The 19,377-nt window shown below is 60.3% G+C and overlaps 1 protein-coding gene across 1 annotated transcript in view; it reads right to left on the bottom strand.

Annotated features, from left to right (window-relative positions):
- LOC134044149 (disintegrin and metalloproteinase domain-containing protein 33-like) overlaps window positions 1-18,039 on the bottom strand; it is a 30,414-nt gene extending 12,375 nt beyond the window's left edge. Inside the window, exons 1-12 of the mRNA XM_062493238.1 lie at window positions 17,922-18,039; window positions 15,141-15,223; window positions 7,825-7,901; window positions 6,021-6,096; window positions 5,292-5,368; window positions 4,489-4,675; window positions 3,954-4,019; window positions 3,792-3,863; window positions 3,097-3,263; window positions 2,908-2,992; window positions 2,147-2,289; window positions 224-401 (exon numbers count right to left, since the gene is read on the bottom strand). Of these exons, the coding sequence (XP_062349222.1) occupies window positions 224-401; window positions 2,147-2,289; window positions 2,908-2,992; window positions 3,097-3,263; window positions 3,792-3,863; window positions 3,954-4,019; window positions 4,489-4,675; window positions 5,292-5,368; window positions 6,021-6,096; window positions 7,825-7,901; window positions 15,141-15,223; window positions 17,922-18,039 (1,329 nt within the window). The remainder of the gene's footprint in view (window positions 1-223; window positions 402-2,146; window positions 2,290-2,907; window positions 2,993-3,096; window positions 3,264-3,791; window positions 3,864-3,953; window positions 4,020-4,488; window positions 4,676-5,291; window positions 5,369-6,020; window positions 6,097-7,824; window positions 7,902-15,140; window positions 15,224-17,921) is intronic.
- Between the last annotated feature and the right edge of the window lie 1,338 nt (window positions 18,040-19,377).

Below are 19,377 nucleotides of genomic sequence, written 5' to 3' on the forward strand. Positions count from 1 at the left end.
ATGTCCTGTGCAGGAATTCCCTCAGCTGAGGTGAGCTGCAGGAGGGTCACTCTGTGTACCCCAATCCCAGCAGGGTCACTCTGTACCCCAAATCCCAGCAGGGTCACTCTACACCCCAATCCCAACCAGACCCCTGTGTACCCCAAATCCCATCCAGTCCCCTGTGTACCCCAATCCCAGCTGGACCCCTGTGTACCCCAATCCCAGCTGGACCCCTGTGTACCTCCACCTCCCCACAGTCACAATCCTCCCCCTCCTCGCGGAAGCCGTTGCCACATTTCCGTGCCACCACCAGGTCCTTGGTGTCGGGCAGGTTGAAGAGGCACATTCCCCCTCCCTTCTGGAAGTAGCTCTCCATCTGCCTCTTGCTGCAGGAGCTGAACACGCGAGGGAAGGGGTGGCTGTGCGGGGAAAAGGGGGAGCAGGGCCGGGAGAAGGTGGGAAATCAGTGAGAACTGGGAATGTAGCAGATGGACCAGGTGGCCCAAACCCTCCCAAGAGCAGACTGCCCACTGTTCAGTGAGCCCAGGAACATCTCCCACCCCAGCTGGCACAGCCAGACCAACAACCAGGGCACAATTCCGAGCCAGAATCCTCAGGAATGGGACGGGGAACGGGCAGAGCCTCTGTCCATCACCCGGGAACATCAACCCCCCTGCATGGAACCCCCTGAGACTGGAACCCCCCTGGTGTGAGCCCCCCCTGCAGATGCCAGCTCAGTCCCGCTGCAGGTGTCACCTGTGCCCTGGGACACCACAAACCCCCCGAGCCACCCACACGGCAGGTTCCCACTCCTGCAGGGCTCTCTGCTCCCCTGCAGCTCTCACCAAACCCTTCCTGTTCTCACTGAACCACAACAACAAACACCCACCTGGGCTGCTGAAATACCCCACAGCTCAGATGGGTGACAATCACTTAAAATTAAAAAATATGGACAAGAAACACCAAAAAGCAGAAACACCCAGAGAGCAGCACAAAAAAAAAAAAAAGGGAGGAGAGCCTGCAGTGTGTAAGGAGTTGAGGAACAGGAGAAACACAGGAGAAACATTCGTTTTCTACAGAACCTCTGAGCAAGATTCTTCTGTAGTTTCACAGTTTGTGGGGGTTTCGTGGTTTATGAAGAAGGAAGCACTTCCTCCTTCTTAGAAACTGTTTAGTTTCCTCTAAAAGCTAAAAAATATTTTCATATCAGGACATCTCATTCTCAAGATGACTCAGAAGACTTTTATAAAAGTGGTTTTGAAATCTCTTGAGCTGGAGGGAAACCTATAAGTGCCTGCAGCTGATGGAGGCTGAGCAAGCCAATGCACCCTGTATGTATTTACACACAATCATACACATGATTGTGCAAATAGGGACAGGCTGAGCAGTCAGAAATGTGCTTTTCCCCACCACAGTCTGCCCAGGCAGAGGTTAAATCCTGTGGGATCACTGCCAGCGTCTGGCAGCCCTGAAAACACAACTGGGGTCCCACTGTTCCTTCCTAATTGGAAGAGCAGGTGGGTTCAAATATCAGGGAATAAACAGGGAATAAACAGGGAATAAAGAAAATCCCTGCTTTTCCTCAGTGCAGAGATATCTGGGATGAGTGCATTGCCAGGAGCTGGAAATCCCAAAGGGAGGACTCTGGAAAGGCAACTGGCACCAGCCAGATGGATTATGAGGCCGATCCAGTGCCACCCCATTCCAAGGGCAGGGACACCTCCCACTGTCCCAGGTGATCCAAGCTCCACTGTCCAACCTGGCCTTGGGCACTGCCAGGGATCCAGGGGCAGCCACAGCAAATCTGGGAATTCCAGCCCAGCCCCTCTCCACCCTCCCAGGCAGGAATTCCTTCCCAAGACCCCAGCCCAATATCCCCTTTCCCAGTGGAAGCCATTCCCTGTGTCCTGTCCCTCCATCCCTTGTCCCCAGTCCCTCTCCAGCTCTCCTGGAGCCCCTTCAGGCCCTGCAAGGGGCTCTGAGCTTTCCCTGGAGCCTTCCCTTCTCCCGGGGAACATTCCCAGCTCTCCCAGTCTGGCTCCAGAGCAGAGGTGACAACATTCCCTGCCCACTCCCACCTGCACATAGCACCCACAGCCTGCTGAGGGCTCTGGGGACACATCCCAGGGCACTGGGGACACATCCCGGGGCCAGCCCCACTCACCCCGTGGCTGCTGCCATGACACAGCCGCCCTGCTCCGGGGTGGCTTCCACGCAGCAGCCGTTGGTGTCGTGGACCATGCCGAAGTTGTGGCCGATCTCGTGGGCCATGGTGGCGGCGGCTCCGATGGGCTGCTCCGCGTGGTCCTGCACAGGGAGGGTCAGCAGAGCCACCACGAGCAAGGGACAGGGCTGACCCACAGCAGGGGAGGGGGCTGGGACCGCATCCCTGGGATGCAGCTGGGTCTCTTAGGAGGAGGGGCTGGAGGGAGGTTCATGGCAGAAATGGGGTTCGGTCTCCTGATATTCCCCCGTGGGACTGTAGGGAATCTCTTGGCTGGAGCCAACTGCTTCAAAGCCGGGGCACATCCCAAAACTCAGAAACCTGGGTGCCCGCCACCACCCTGCCCAGGATCAAAGGTCACCAAGGACACCACAACCCCATCAGGGCCACCATCAGGAGGAGCAGAAGTTATCTGGGCAGAGATGCTGAGAGCAGAAGCAGGGAACAGGCAGGGGCTGTGCAGGACGAGGGATAGGAGCAGCACAGGAGATGCCAGCGCTGCTGCCAGCTGGGAGCTGGGGCTGGAGCCGGGGTGGGAGAGCTTTACCAGCCCCTTCTCACCCCCCCGAGGGGTCAGGAGCTACAACGTCATCCTTCACCTTCAGGCTGCACCCCAGGCCAAACCTCAGGGGGCTGCTGGCCCGACCCCACAAAGAAGTCCCCCGGGCCGGGGTGGCACAGGGACCCCCAGCCCCCCTTACCACGCTGACACCTCCGGAGTTGTCGGCGCTGCACATCCCCTCCAGCGGAGCCATTCCGATGGTGGTGCCCCCGAAGGTCTTCCCCCTGCCCGGGCAGGAGAACGGGGCACTTCAGCACCCAGGGGGGCTTTGGAGTCCGCCCAGCCCCGGCTGGGACCCCCAGCCCCCGTCCCCAGCCCAGGGACCCACGTCAGCAGCTGGGCGTTGTCGTGCTTCTTGCGCGCCCTCAGCGATTTCTTCCACTGCAGGAAGGCCCAGAGCGTGGCGTTGGCGTCGCTGCTCACCGTGCACTGGTCCCGTTCTGTCCACACCTCCAGCCCTATCAGGGCCACCTTGATGTTCAGCCGCCTGTAGAACTGCAGGAGGGGACAGCTGGCGGGCGTGGGGACAGGAATTCCCTGGACAGCCGCCCTGGTGCGGCTGCAGAACACTCCTGTCCCAAATCCACCTGCAAGCACGGGCTCCACCGGCACAGGTGTGGGCACAGGAGCCAGCCAGGGTGGCACGAAGTGACAACACCTCAGTGTGTGCATTGATCCCAGGCAGGGGCCAGCAAAGCCTCCCTGCTCAGCTCAGCCCTTGGGGGACAAAGCCCTTCCCACCACGTGCTCAGAGAATTCCCGAATTCCTTGATGGGTGGCCAAGCCCTGGCACAGCTGCCCGGGCCAGGCCTGGAGTCCCCATCCCTGAAGGGATTTAAAGCCCTGTGCATGTGACGCTCGGAGACATGGTCAGTGGTGGCCTTGGCAGTTCTGCGAATGGTTGGACTCGAATGACTTAAAGACCTTTTCTGACCTTAACAATTCCATAATTCGATGATTCCTTGCCTAGGTGACACAGGCACAGTCCCTGAGGGCCACACAAGGGTCTGGCAGGTCCCTCACCTTGTCCACGTAGTTTGCAATTTCCACGATGCGCTGCTTGGTGTGGCCCAGGTTGAGGTTCTGGTTCCTGTACTGGAGAGAGATGAGGATGGGGATGGGTCACAGGGTAAGTCCAGGGCCGAGACAGAGAGGGACCCCGCTTTTCTGTCCCCCAGCACTCACCAGGGTGTGATCAGCAACGATGAAGAGCTCCATGTACTTCATGGTCCTCCAGGCATCTCTCCTGGCCTGCAGACAGACACGGGGCTCAGCAAAGAGGGGCAACCCTTGGCAACCCTGGGTGCCCTCCAGACACCACAGAGCTGCTCAGGAGGGACAGCTGAGAGGAAAACTGAGGCACAAGGTGACAGGGAACATTTGGAGGGCTCCAAATGACCTCATGTCATGTCCCACACCGTAGGATGCAGCGCCGAGACCCAACCCCCCAAATCCTCTGGGCTCTACTGCCCGAACTCAAACCACACTGACCCTGCCACCCCGCCTGCCTGCACAGCACTGCCCAGCTGCCAGGACATGGGAGCTGCCAGCAGTGCCAGAGACCCTCCCAGCCCTCTGCCTGTCCCCTGACAGACCCCGAGTGGGTTTACCCGGGAGGATTCACCTGAGTGGATTTACCCATGAGGATTTACCCCTGAGGATTTACCGTGAGGATCTACCCCTGAAGATTTAACCGTGAGGATTTACCATGAGGATTTACCCGTGGCTGCTGTGGCTGGAAGAGCTGGGCAATGCCAGCAATGGTGCTCCCGAGGTCCTGGCCGTGCCCACAGGTGCCCCCTGGCATGGGCAGGTGCTCTGCTCGGTGGATGAGGTGGAGACCTGACTCAGGGGTCCCCAGGGGTCTCAGATAGTAGCTGGTGTTGCTGTTCAGCACTATGAGGCCCCTGGAAATGGGAACAGCCCCAGTGGCTCCTGTGCTGCTTCCACCCCACAAATTCCTGGCACACTAGCCTGGTCCATACCCGAGGGGGGAGCAGGGATGAGAGTTGGGGATCTTTGCCCCAGTGGCAAAAAAAAAACCCTGGGCACCAAAACCTCCCCCGTTCAGAGCAGGGAACAAAGCTCAGTCTGGGACACCTGCTCTGGGGCGCAGGGACTTGCCCCCTCCAGGGATAAAATTCCTGGGAATAAGCTCATGCTGCCAGAAATACGGTCCCTGCCTAGCCTGCCCAGTGCTGGGGTTGGGTGAGAGGAGTGGGAGAAGGAAGGAGGACAAGATGGGAGCAGTGGGAAGATCAGCCCCATACAGCATTTGGGGCTGGGCTTGCAGGAGCACTGGTGCTGCTCTGGGTGGTCCCAAAGGGGATCCCTGCAGAGAGAGGGAGTGGTGGATCCATCCCCCCTCTGTCAGCTCCACACCCCCTGACTCTGCATTCCTGCAATCCTGATTCCTCTTACCCTGCTCCTTCTGCCATTCCCAACTCCCCCATTCCCAGTGCCTCCGTTCCCAGTTCCCCCATTCCCAATTCCCCACTTTGCCCATCCCCAGTTCTCCCATACCGTATTCCCGAGCAGGTGCTGATCACGACCCAGGAGCCGCCGTGGCCGCGGACGTGGCCATGGTAGTGACAGTGCTCCTGGAGAGAGTGGAGACCTTCCTTAGAGCAGCAGCCCCATGAGCTGATCCAAGAAAGCAGCCCTTGGCCATGTCCCATTTCCATCTCCCCACTTCCATTTCCATCTCCCCATTTCCATCTCCCCATTTCCATTTCCATCTCCCCATTTCCATCTCCCCATTTTCCATCTCCCCATTTCCATCTCCCCATTTCCATTTCCATCTCCCCATTTCCATCTCCCCATTTTCCATCTCCCCATTTCCATTTCCATCTCCCCATTTCCATCTCCCCATTTTCCATCTCCCCATTTCCATTTCCATCTCCCCATTTCCATCTCCCCATTTCCATCTCCCCATTTTCCATCTCCCAGCCAGGCGAGCGCTGTCCCCGCCATGGGGACGGGAGAAGCCGGCAGCCGGAGTTCAGCCCGGGTCACACCGGGCTCCCGGCGCTGGGAGGGTGACAAAAGGCGCTGGGGACATGGCGAGCGCCTGGTGCTGCCTGTGTTTATGTCCCGAGGTGCTCTCCCGGGGCCGAGAGCCGCAGGAGCCGAGCGCGGCCGCGTTCCCGCTGCCAGGGAAGATCCCGCACCCGCCCCGGAGCGCCTTTGGCTCCGTCCCGAGTGCCCCAAGCCCAGACCACGCAGGGCAGCCCCCCGGGCCCCGGCACCCACCGTGTGGTTGGGGGTGACGGTCACGGGCTGGCCCTGCTCGCTGTAGTGCGTCTCCGAGTAGCCCGGGGCCAGCAGCCTGGGGGACAGCGGGAGGAGCTACTCCAGGGCTCCCGGCACAGGAACCGCTGAGCCTGAACTGAGCCACGCACACATCCCCTGAGCTGAGCCTAAACCCCTGAGCCGTGCACACAACCCCTGAGCTGAGCCTAAACCCCTGAGCCACGCACACAACCCCTGAGCTGAGCCTAAACCCCTGAGCCACGCACACAACCCCTGAGCTGAGCCTAAACCCCTGAGCCACGCACACAACCCCTGAGCTGAGCCTAAACCCCTGAGCCACGCACACAACCCCTGAGCTGAGCCTAAACCCCTGAGCCACGCACACAACCCCTGAGCTGAGCCTAAACCCCTGAGCCGTGCACACATCCCCTGAGCTGAGCCTAAACCCCTGAGCCGTGCACACATCCCCTGAACTGAGCCTAAACCCCTGAGCCGTGCACACAACCCCTGAGCTGAGCCTAAATCCCTGAGCCGTGCACACAACCCCTGAGCTGAGCCTAAACCCCTGAGCCACGCACACATCCCCTGAACTGAGCCTAAACCCCTGAGCCGTGCACACATCCCCTGAACTGAGCCTAAACCCCTGAGCCGTGCACACATCCCCTGAACTGAGCCTAAACCCCTGAGCCGTGCACACAACCCCTGAGCTGAGCCTAAACCCCTGAGCCGTGCACACAACCCCTGAGCTGAGCCTAAACCCGGCTGAGCCACGCACACATGTTCTAAAGGAGAAAAGAGGAGAGGAGAGGAGAGGAGAGGAGAGGAGAGGAGAGGAGAGGAGAGGAGAGGAGAGGAGAGGAGAGGAGAGGAGAGGAGAGGAGAGGAGAGGAGAGGAGAGGAGAGGAGAGGAGAGGAGAGGAGAGGAGAGGAGAGGAGAGGAGAGGAGAGGAGAGGAGAGGAGAGGAGAGGAGAGGAGAGGAGAGGAGAGGAGAGGAGAGGAGAGGAGAGGAGAGGAGAGGACTGCAGTGGGCTCAGGGCCCCAGAGAAGGACAAAGCCAGCCGGGTTTTCGCTGCTCTCAGTTTTGGGGGTTTGGCACTGTCCCAAAGGTTTAATTGTGCAGAAGAAAATAAAGCAGCAGTGCTCCCAGAATAACCCTGCCGCCTTGCCCTTGCTGTTTTGCAGCCAGTGTGGCCCCAGACATGTCTCTGTGGGCACGTCTGTGGCTTCACCCTGCCTGTGAGTGGGTGCCTGGCACCAGTGATCCCAGTCACAGCTCAGACAGGACACAGCAGCTCACTCTGCTCCCTGCCAGGGACACGTGGGTGGCTGCCAAGGCAAGGGCCTGGCCAGCGTGGGGACACGGGGACAGGGTGGGGACACAGGGACAGCGGGCTGAGCGCACAGGAAAGGCAAATCCTCCTGCCGTGCCAGGGAATGGGGACTGGGACGGCTGAGCCAGGGCCTCAGGACACGAGGGACAAGGAGGGCAGGACAGATGGGCACAGGTTCTGTCCTTGCCCCAGGGGAGGCCAGGCTGGCTCAGTGCCACAGGGGACAGAGCACAGGGGACAGAGGACAGGGCACAGGACACAGGGGACAGGTGCTGCTGCCACCTGCATCCAGACTGAGAGAAGGAGCCCAGAGAGAGGTGACCAAGGTGACAAAGGAACATTTCAGCCCAGATGGAGCCACACTGGGCTGTCCCTTCCCTGCTGGACAGGGTGCCCAGAACACTGCCAGTGCCATTGGGACCCTGGCAGGGATCCCCAGTGTCCCCTCCCAGTTCTCAGTGCCAGCACTCACTGGTTTCTCTCCAGCACCAGCACAAGCTCTTTGCCCTCGGCCGTCACAGCCACCTCTGCCCGGGCAGGCACCGGCACCTGCGAGGAAAGGAGGGAATGGGGTTAGGAAAGATCCAGAACCTTCTGGAACCAGAACCGTGGAAATCAAAGGTGATTTCCCTGAACTCCCAGTCCAGCAGGGATAACAGAGGATTCACACAGAGATTCGGGGACGAGGCAGCAAATCCCAGCTCTGCTGGGAGTTTGGGAGCAAGGGAGAGCCAGGATGGGACCCAGGATGAGGAGCAACACCAGGAGCATCTGAGCAGGGCTCTGTCTGCTCCATCCCACCACGGCTCTGTCCCACTGGAGATCTGATCCATGGAAAAGGACTCCAGCCCTGGGAGGGTCGGTAGCCACGTGCACCCCTGGGGGGGGGGGGGGGGGGGGGGGGGGGTGGGTGGAAATCACCACCGACCCCCCGGGCACGGGATAGGGGCTGTTAAAAATACCTCGGGGCACCGGTCAGAGAAAGGAAACAGTGACTCAGCTTCCCCAGGATGCCGCTGCATTTACTCATTCCCTCTCTTTGGAGAGTGTGAAATGGGAACCTGGCTTTGGATCCACCCCAGCGCGCACAGCTGCTCAGGACAGGATGGGCTGGAGCCCCAGAGTGCAGTCCTTCCCTGTGTCCCCACACGCTGGGGACACTGAAACCTCATGTCCATGGCCCGGACTCCCCCTGAGTTCTGCTGTCTCCCCCGGCCCGTCCCCAGCCACGGAGGACACAGGGAGCCCAGCAGGCTGCCAGCCCTCGGGGTCACCACGGCACCCCATCACCTGGCCATGGCCCTGGAGAGGTTATCCCAGCTCTGGAGGGAGAGGGGGCAGAGGAAGGAGCCGTCTCCCCAAGGCCCCGGCTTTGGCCGCCCTTGGCATCCCCGGGCTCTGCTGGAGCACGGGAATGCAGCAGGGAGGGGGCAGAGCTGGTGATCCCCGCTTGGGATGGAGCAGAGGTGAAATCCTGCTTCCCGCTGGTTCCTAGGGACTTGGCTGCTCCTCCTGAACCCGGCCCCGCGTGCGGGTCCTGGGAGAGCAGAGGAGCCCCAGCTCCAGGGGACCCCTCCCTGAACACGGGACAAAAAATCCCTCCCCTACAACGTTCCGGTGTGCGGAGCAGCTGATGGGGCACTGCTCACCCGGGCGGGGGGCTCTGAACTCCCGGGGGACGTTCCTGCACATCCACCCCGGAGCCAGCTCCACCACCGGCACCTTCCCAGAAAACTGCTCAGCCTCGCCGGGGAATGGCTGGGATGGCCCCGAGAAATCCCGTGGGGCTGGGATCCAATTCCAGAGGACATGGAGGGGCCGGTCCCCCAGGAGGGATGTGGGGATGGAGCTGGGAATGGGGATGGAGCCGGGAATGGGGATGGAGCCGGGAATGGGGATGGAGCTGGGATGTGGGGATGGAGCTGGGAATGGGGATAGAGCTGGGAATGGGGATGGAGTTGGGAATGGGGATGGAGTTGGGAATGGGGATGGAGTTGGGATGTGGGGATGGAGCCGGGAATGGGGATGGAGTTGGGAATGGGGATGGAGTTGGGATGTGGGGATGGAGCTGGGCTGGAGCTGGAGCTGAAGCTGGTCTGGCTGAGCCCTCTCCGCCTCTGGCTCCTTCAGCTCAGCTCCAAAAAAGGCGAGCAGCACAGAGCTCTAAGAACAGAACCCCTCAGCAGAGCGAGGCGAGGCCCCGGCTCTGGCACTGTCCAGCGAGTGTCCCCAGCTCGGACACAGGGTCCCCAGTGCCCTGTGCCCGATGCTCTGTCCCCTGTCCCTGTCCCCTGTACCCCGTGCCCGACTCTGGCCCTGCGGATCCGCGCTGGAGCCGGGCAGGGGCTCCGGTCCCTCGTCCGGCGGCGCTTGGGAACAGGCGGTATTTTTGGAACATGATCTTGTACAAACATCTCTCCCTGGCCAAACATGGTCTGTACATTTTTCTTGCCGTTTCCCTCCTTTCCCCCCTCTTGCCCTCCCTTTTTTTCTCCCCGTCTCTGATCTCCCCAACACGCGGTCCTTGCAGCCTCCTCCTCCTCCTCTTCCTCCTCCTCCCCAAGGCCCGGCCGGCTGCTCCCGGTTTAGAATTCCCCAGCAATGACTCCGTGCCTCGACTCGAGGGCCGTTACTGGCAAAATGTTCTTTCTGAAATGTTCTTTCTTTCTTTCGCAGCTGCTGTCTTAAAGGGACCCGTGCGTGTCCAGGGTTATCCCGGCACTGGCAGCTCCCACCCCATCTCCCGGGCTGCCAAAGGCTGGAGAAGAACGGCTGCTGGTGGGATTTGTCCCCCCCCCCGTGAGGGCATGCACCACAAGCTCTCCTCTTCCCCGTGCCTCAGTTTCCCCTGTGGGGAGCAGGGGATGGATCCTGGTTCCAGCTGGGATGGGCACAGCTCAGCTCCTGCAGGGTTCAGTGGCAGTAAAAACAGGGAAAAGGGAATGTGGGCAGCACTTGTGCCAGGCAGGAGCCCAACACCCGACTCTGAGGCCAGGCAAGGTGATGGCACTAGTTAAACACCGCTCATTGTGTCTCCAGCACTAATTACACACCGCTAATTGTGTCTCCAGCACTAATTACACACCGCTCATTGTGTCTCCAGCACTAATTACACACCGCTCATTGTGTCTCCAGCACTAAACACTGCTCATTGTGTCTCCAGCACTAATTACACACTGCTCATTGTGTCTCCAGCACTAATTACACACTGCTCATTGTGTCTCCAGCACTAATTACACACCGCTCATTGTGTCTCCAGCACTAATTACACACCGCTCATTGTGTCTCCAGCACTAAACACTGCTCATTGTGTCTCCAGCACTAATTACACACCGCTCATTGTGTCTCCAGCACTAATTACACACCGCTCATTGTGTCTCCAGCACTAATTACACACCGCTCATTGTGTCTCCAGCACTAATTACACACCGCTCATTGTGTCTCCAGCACTAATTACACACCGCTCATTGTGTCTCCAGCACTAATTACACACCGCTCATTGTGTCTCCAGCACTAATTACACACTGCTCATTGTGTCTCCAGCACTAATTACACACCGCTCATTGTGTCTCCAGCACTAATTACACACCGCTCATTGTGTCTCCAGCACTAATTACACACCGCTCATTGTGTCTCCAGCACTAATTACACACCGCTCATTGTGTCTCCAGCACTAATTACACACCGCTCATTGTGTCTCCAGCACTAATTACACACCGCTCATTGTGTCTCCAGCACTAATTACACACTGCTCATTGTGTCTCCAGCACTAATTACACACTGCTCATTGTGTCTCCAGCACTAAACACTGCTCATTGCGCCTCAGCCTCCTCCTGACTCCAGCATCTTCCAGGCTCCACTGTCATCCATCCCTGGCTCCAATATCATTCCAGGCTCCGCTGTCATCCATCCCAGGCTCCAGCACCATCCCAGCTTCCAATATCAGCCTGGGCTGCAGCAGTTCATAAGGCTCCAGCATCATCCCAGGGTCCAGCATCACCCTGGATTTCAGGACATTCCCAACTCCAGCTTCATCCCAGGTTCCAATATCATCCCAGGCTCCAGCATCATCCCAGGGTCCAATATCCTGGGCTTCAGCATCACCCCAGGCTCCAGTATAATCCCACACTCCAGCATCACCCCAGGCTCCAGTATAATCCCACACTCCAGCATCATCTCAGACTCCAGCACATTCCAGGCTCCAGGATCATTCAAGGGTCCAGCATCACCCCAGGCTCCAGCACATTCCGAGATTCAGCATCATCATCCTGGGCTCCACCATGAGCCCAGGCTCCAGCATGCTCCTGGGTCCCAGCAAACCTCACAGGTTCCAGTCTCATCCTGGGCTCCAGCCCCTTCCCAGGCTCCTCCTGCTCCCCAAGTTTCTTACTCCAGCAGGCACGAGCAGAATGCCCCAGTCCTTGCCAAGGCTGCAGGAGCCACCTTCTCTCAGCCCTGGCTGAATGTGCAGGTGGTGCAGGCCCCTCTCCAGGACATCCCAGCACAGGCAGTCCCTGGCCTGGGCTGGGAGGGGCTGGAATTATGGAGTTGCAGCTGGAATGACTCTGCCCTGGCCAGGCTCCAGCCCCCGACCGGCCCAGGGACCTTCCAGGTCCAGTCCCAGGGATCCTCCAGGTCCAGCTCAAGTCTGGTTTTATTTTTCACTCCATTGATCAGAAAAACCTCAGTGTTCTTCGCAGAGCTTCAAGGGGGTTGAGCTCTTCCCTGTTTCCCCGCATCTCCCAGCCATCCTCCTCATCCAGGCTGCCTCCAGCCCTGCTGGGAAGCTCCTGCTACAGCAGAGCAGCTCACTCAGGAGTGGGCTCAGGGAGCACCAAATTCCTTGGGAAGTCACCGGTTCAGCCAAGTCCCAAAGCCCAGCTCACAGCCTGGCCATCTGCTCAGGCAGCTCCCACAAGCCCTGAGCTCCGAAGGAAGCTCCCAGAGCCGGATGTGACGGGGAGGACAGGGCTGGAAGTTTCCAGGAGATGCTCCGTGGAGGATTTGCTGATGGGATTTGCAGCTGCTGGAGCAGCTCGGGCCTCCCCAGGCAGCTGGATCCCAGCTCTGAGGCTTTGAGGAACAGCTCAGGGATTGCATCACTTGGCCAACACCAGCAGCAGGATCCAGGACTTCATGGACGAGCCTCTCGTGCCAACTGCTCTCTGGAAAAGCATCCCTGGGAGTCAGGAAGCAGGGCAGTCCAGGCCCTGGAGGCAGAGGCAGGGTTTGGGTTGGTTCACAACAACCTGGCAGGGTTTGCTCAGTCTGGCCACATCTCACAGAAGGAAAATGGGAAAAAGGGAAAAGGGCTTCCCTGCAGGGAGCAGGGCAGGGGAGTTTCCTCAGCACCTGCAGCACGTCCTGTCCCACCATGGACAGCTTGTTCCTCTCTTCTGTATCTGCAGCACATCCTGACCCACCATGGACAGCCTGTTCCTCTCTTTACCTGCAGCACATCCTGGCCCACCATGGACAGCCTGTTCCTCTCTTCTGTACCTGCAGCACATCCTGACCCACCATGGACAGCCTGTTCCTCTCTTTACCTGCAGCACATCCTGACCCACCATGGACAGCCTGTTCCTCTCTTCTGTACCTGCAGCACATCCTGTCCCACCATGGACAGCCTGTTCCTCTCTTCTGTACCTGCAGCACATCCTGACCCACCATGGACAGCCTGTTCCTCTCTTTGCCTGCAGCACATCCTGGCCCACGGTTCGTCCCCTCCCATGGGCACCCTGTGCCAGGGCCTCACACCCTCCAGACCAGGAATTCCTCTCCAAAATCCTATCCCATCCCTGCCCTCTGGCAGTGACGAGTCATTTCATCAAGAAACCACACCTGGGAGAAAACAATTCCAAAGGGAAAGAGGCAGGGAACCCCAGGGCTGAGCAGGCTCCTGGGGTGGGCACAGGGCACTCCTGCCCTCAGGGCTGGATACCGGTGGGATGCCGGATCAGAACGCTGGGTACCACCCCCAGTCCAACTCTGAAGGCCTGGGAAGGCTCCGAGTCAGCCCAGGCAGCCTTTGCTGCACATCCCGGGACAGGAGCAGGAGGGGAGGGAGGAGCAGGAGGGGAGGGAGGAGAGCAGGTTGGGCAGGGCGTGCAGGAGGAACAGGAGGGGATGGAGGAGGAGCAGGAGGAGCAGGATGCGGGGCAGGGTCCGAGGGAGCTGTTTGCAATCAGGGTCCCCACGACCCCCTCCCAAATGACTTCCATGTGCTCCGGGAGCCCGGGAAAGCTGAGCCCGAACAATGGCACGGGGGAGGGTGCGGGGGAGGCAGGGCCAGCCCACCCAGCGCTGCCAGCCCGCACACGATGGCACCGCAGGGCCAGCACCGCCCTCCCGTGCTGGGGGAAGAGGCTCGGGGACGTCCAGGGACATGGGACACCCGGAGCATCCCACGAGGAGCAGCCCAGGACAGGGATGGGCCCGTCATTCCGTGGGCTGGGGTGCCGTTTCTATTCCCCACATCTCCTGGCATTCCCACTGACGTGGTTATTTCCAGGATCTTTGCTGGAGGACAGGAGGAGACAGGGCGGGGACGGAACGGACTAAATTTATCCTAAAAATACAAATGTCAGCAGTTCCGGGGCTAAAAAGGCCGCTCTGGGGCTCAGTCGCATCCTCCGCCTGCTTGCCCCATCCTTCCCCCACAAACTCTCCCCTCTCCAGCACGGACCACGCCTCTGTCCCCTCCTTCCCTGCTCCGGGAACAGGAGGCTCCTTGTTCCAGGCTGCCTGGCGCTGGAGGCAGAGCAGATGCCAGGAAATACGGCGGGACCTGCCGAGCCACCCCAGTCCCCCCGAAATCCCCCAGCTGCGGTTTGCACCCCCCGGCACCCCTTGGGGTGGAGCAGAGAGAAACCTTCCCTGCCGTGTGCTCCCCGTCTCAAGTGGCTTCCAGATTAAATATAGATTAAATATAGATTAAATATAGATTAAATATAGATTAAATATAGACGGAGCCGGGGCTGCCTGCTGGGGAGGGGACAGTTCTCCAGCCCAGCCGGGCTCTCCAGCTCCTGCAGAGAAGCCAGCCCAGGTTGCCCAGGGAAAGGCAAGGCAGGGAGAACAAGGGCAGCACAAAACCCTGAGCCCCCCTGGCCCTGCCTTTGGCATCTCCTGGAGCCAGGAGGAATCACCTGGAGCAGCTCAGGTGAGATGTCACCTGAGTCCCCTCCCGGCCGAGTCTGCCCAGCTCAGCTCCCAGGCAGAGCAGCTCCAAGGAGCTGCCTAAATCCGAGCTGGGAAGGGGCTGGAGCTGCCCCAAGGAGCCCCCGGCCCCTCCCGGGGACAGCTGCAGCTCAGAGCCGGGCAAGGGGCCAGACTCCGGCCAGGGTGGCCACAGGCACCTCATCCAAGATCTGGGGACAGTGGGGGTGCCAGGGAGGGGTGACAGCCCTGGGAGACGTCCTCTGCTCCCCAAGGAGCACAGCCCTCAAACCCAGCAGCACTTTCCCTCAGCCAAACCACGAGCTGCCAGATCACCTCCGGTTCCTCTCTTCAAATCCCTTCCACCCACCCTGCAGCCCCTGGCCATCCTTCCTCCTGCCAGCACTCATTAACACCATGCTTAGTTAACCCACTGCTGCCTGCTCTGCTTACCCTGTTCATCACCTGAGGATGGTGGTGGATCCTGAAATCACAAACCCTGCTCATGGATCCTCAAACTCCAAACCTTGCTCATGGATCCTGCAAACTCAACACCTCCATCCTTGTCTCACCAGGAAGGCTCCAGGCAGAGGAAGGGAGGGAAGGAAGGAGGTAGCACTCTGCCCTTACCTGCTCCTCCAGGCTGACAGCTCTCCGGGCCCGGCCCCCCAGGAGCCAGTGTGGGGTGACCCGTTCTCCATGGGACAGTGGCCCTGGGGAAGAGAAAACCTGGTGAGCAGATCCTGTGAGAGCCTGAGAGCTGGAGCTCCCCCACAGCCACATCAGAGGGAGCTTGGGAAGGGACAGAGCTGAGGACCAACATCCAGAGCCTCCTCTCAGGTGTTTCTGGGGATGGACACAGCACAAAGCCAAAGTGTCACCCCCTCCCCAGCCCAGCCCCTCATCTCTGCCTCAGCCTTCATCCTGGAAGGCTCCCAGGAGCTTTGCTCCCACCCAGGTCCCAGAACAATGGCCTAAATCCCCTAAATCCCCACCCTGGAGAAGCAGCTGGCATGTGGGAGCTGTGGCTGCCCCTGGATCCCTGGCAGGGTCCAGATCCAGGGCCAGGTTGGACACTGGGGCTGGGAGCACCTGGGACAGTGGGAGGTGTCCCTGCCATGGATCAGTGGGGCTGGGTGGGCTTTAGGATCCCTTCCACCCCAGACTGCTCCATGACTTTGTGATCTGTGGGACAGGGCAGTGTGGTCTCATCACCCCAAATCCAGCCCTGCTCTTTGCAGCCAGAGCTGGGCTGGAGCAGGAGCAGAGACAGGAGCAGAGGAGCAGGGACAGGAGCAGGGGCAGGAACAGGAGCAGAGGAGCTGGGAGGGCTGTGCCTGTCAGGGTTTGTCTGATCCATCCCAGCCCCCCCCCAGGCAGCATAGCACAAGCCATTCCTTGGCTCCATCCAAGGCAGACAGACTTTCTAAGATTATTTTTTTTCCTAAACAATGTGGCTGGATCTGACTGCAGCACAGGGAGCAGCCACTGATGACTTAAGCCTGGATGACAACAGAACAAAAAATTAAAATCTGAAGCGGCTGCAGAGAGGGGACGAGGCTGAACAAAAATGTCAAGAGTTGGGCCACCTTGCCAAGCCAAATGTTGTCAGGGAGAACTTGGATGGAATTATCTCCCCCAGCAAAGCTATTTACTCAAGGAGTGGAATAACAGGGCTCAGGGCTCTCGAGTTTTATAGATTTGTTTTGGTTCCTCGTGCAGAGATCCAGGGCTCTGGCTGGAGGGAAGATGAAGTTTTGGAGGAGACAAAAGAAAAGCCAAGGTGGGGTTATGGGCTGGGAATTGCCGCTGGAGTTCGATGGGCGCAGGTCACCCCCGGCGCTATCACCCGAGGTATTTAATCAGTGCCATTAAATATAGCCTGGAATCAGATTCCAGGAATAACTGCAGATAAGGGGTGGCACCATCCCAGCCTCCTTCTCCTCACCCCCTCCCAAAGCCGAGCCAGGCCCTCCAGCCCAGCCGCACACCGGCTGCTTTTCCGTGGGGAAACTGAGGCACGGGCTCAGCCGCACCGGGGGAGCGGCTCCGGTGGGGTTTGGTGTCCCCCCAGTTCCAGAGCAAAGGAACGAATCCCAGAATTGTCAATTCCCAAAGGGAGGAGGGCAGGGAGCCGCTGCCCGCCCCGGTCCCAGCTCTCTCCCACGCTGGGGAGGGGGTGGGATGGGACACAAGGGGCGGCCGCTCTGCTGGGCTGGGCTCCGGGCCGCGTCCCAAAAATCCCCCAGCTGGGAGATTTAAGAGATGAGATTTAAGTTACGATTTTTTGAATTTCCCACTGCTTTGTCTCTAGTTTTTGCTGGGAATCTGAGACACTCAGAGCACGAGACGGGGCCTCAAAAACCTAACTCAAATAAACCCAAATGTAGCACGGCAAGGGTTTCCCACACCCCCCTTCCCTCGATTTCCTGGGAAACACTCCTTCCCAGCCCTTTTGGGGAACGTTGCGGGGAGCAGCGCTGCTTTGGCGTTTGGGATGTCGGCACCCCGAGCTGTGGGGCTGGGGGAGCCCCGGGGGAGCCCCGCAGAGCCCGGGATGCCGCCGGCTCTCCCTTCTCCTCTCCTTATCCAAACTGAGCTTTGGCTCCCACCGCCCTCCCTGCTCCTCTCCAGCTGCTCCTCTCCAGCTGCTCCCAGCTCTCTTAGTGCCGCTGGAAAACTCTCAGCAGCAGCCGAGAACCCGGCAAAGCTCGGAAGTGAAAAAAATAATAACCAAAAATGTGCTCTGGGTAGAGGAACATCAGCCCTGACTTCTTGAGTGGCTGGAGAAGGAAACAGGGATGAGGAAGAGGCTACAGGCGGCCGAAGGGGAACTGGCACCCCCCTCTCCTCCTCTGGCCCCCATCTAAAAAGTGATAGGAGCCTCTGGGGAAAATCCCGTGTTTCCTCACTTCCCGAACGAGCCACATTTCGCCCAAAAACCCACACGGCGGCACAAACCCCGAGCTCCTTCCCAAGAGCCGCGGCCGGGAGCTGGCACGGGCTGGGGGCTCTGAGCCGACCCCAGAGTTCTGGGGGCTGAGAGCCGGTCCCGTCCCTGTGCCGGGGGTTCCCGATCCCACCCTACCCCACCCCATCCCCTCCCCTCCCATCCCAGCGGGAGCCGCAGCGCCGGGACGGGAGCGGAGCCGCGGGGTCTGGGGGCTCCCCGGGGGGAGCGAGTGCAGCCCGGAGCCCCCATCCCCATCCCCATTCCCATCCCCATCCCATCCTCACCCCATCCACCCCTATCCTATCCCCATCCCCATTCCCACTCCATCCCCATCCCCGTTCCCACTCCATCCCCATCCCCGTTCCCACTCCATCCCCGTTCCCACTCCATCCCCATCCCCACTCCATCCCCATCCCCACTCCATCCCATGCCCATCCCGCGCCCCCAGCCCCCCTTACCTGCCGGCCCCGCCCCGCCCCGCGGGGGGAGCCCCAGCAGGACCCCCAGGAGGGCGAGGCGGAGCCCCCAGCCCTTGGCCGAGCCCCGGCGGGGCCCGGGGGGGCCCGGCCCGGCCATGCCGCCGCTCCCCGGGCTGTCACCGCCCCGACTCGGCGCCTCCGGCCCGACCTCCTCCTCTTTATGCGCTCGGGTCCCTCCCCCGGTGCAGCCCCGAGCGCAGCCGGCCCGGCCGGGGGGCGGCGGGGAGGGGGCGGCTTTGTTCGCCTTTATTTGCCTTTATTTATTGCTGTGTTCCTTGGCTGATCAGCTGTGGCTGATCCCTGGCAGTGCCCAGAGCCAGGCTGGATGGGGCTGGGAGCAGCCTGGGACAGTGGGAAGGGTCCCTGCCTCGGCAGGTCTGGAACTGGGGGGGGGGTTCCATGGATTTGCACCTTTCCTGGGCCACTCTGCACAGCCACAGGGCTCCCTGAAACCCCAGCTCACCCTGCAGGTCCTGCCAGCTCCACCCGAGGACAAATGCTCCAGAACCCATCCTTCCAAAGAGGATCCCTGTGGAAGTGCGGTGGGAACCAGGGCACAGCAGGACCAGTGCAACCGCTGGGAATCAGCCCTGGCACAGCTGGGAGAGATTCCAGGGCTCACAGCCATCAGGAAACCATCAGGGCCAGGGGGACAGCAGAGCCTGGGAAGGGCTGTCCAAGGAAGGACAGTGGGGCCAGGGCTGGGATGAAGCAGGAGCCAGAGGGAGCCCTGGGCAGGCAGGGACAGGCTCTGGTGTCCCCAGCTGTGCCACAGCACGGCCATGCTGCTCCTCCATGGAACAGGACATTTCTCCTCACTGCCCCCCCCTCCTCAAAGTGCCTCTGCTTCCCAGCGGGAACGTGAGCAGGGCTGGCAGCAGCAGCTGGGGGTGCAGAGCCACAAAAGCCCTTTTGTGGGCAGAACAGGCACTGTCCCTGTCACCCAGCACAGGCAACAGCTGAGCCTGGGATTCTGGAGAGAGCCCAGGGCAGCACGTGGGGAGCAGGGCTGGGATGTCCCAGAGCCCTGGGATTGCAGAGCAGGAGGGGTCACCCCTGGCTGGGTGACCCTCCCAGGCACTCCCTGTCCCCAGCACTGCAGGGTGACCCTGGGCAGCCCCAGCTCGGGGCTTTGTCGGCTCAAACTCCATCACCCCAAACCTGGCACAGGTCCTTCTGCAAAGGACACCCCCAGGTGTGACAGTCACAGAATCCGGGGATCTTTCTGGTAGGAAAATCCCTCCAAGGTCACCGAGTCCCAGCTGTGCCCAGTGCCCACCTTGTCCCCATCCCAGGGCACCGAGTGCCACATCCAGGTGTTCCTGGGACACCTCCAGGGATGGACACTCCAACCCTCCCTGGGCAGCCCCTGCCAGTGCCCATTCCCTTTCCATGGAGAAATTCCTGCTGATTCCACCTCTAGCCTCCCCTGAGG

The sequence above is a fragment of the Cinclus cinclus genome, chromosome 5 (genome assembly GCF_963662255.1).
Source record: "Cinclus cinclus chromosome 5, bCinCin1.1, whole genome shotgun sequence".
Taxonomy (NCBI): domain Eukaryota; kingdom Metazoa; phylum Chordata; class Aves; order Passeriformes; family Cinclidae; genus Cinclus; species Cinclus cinclus.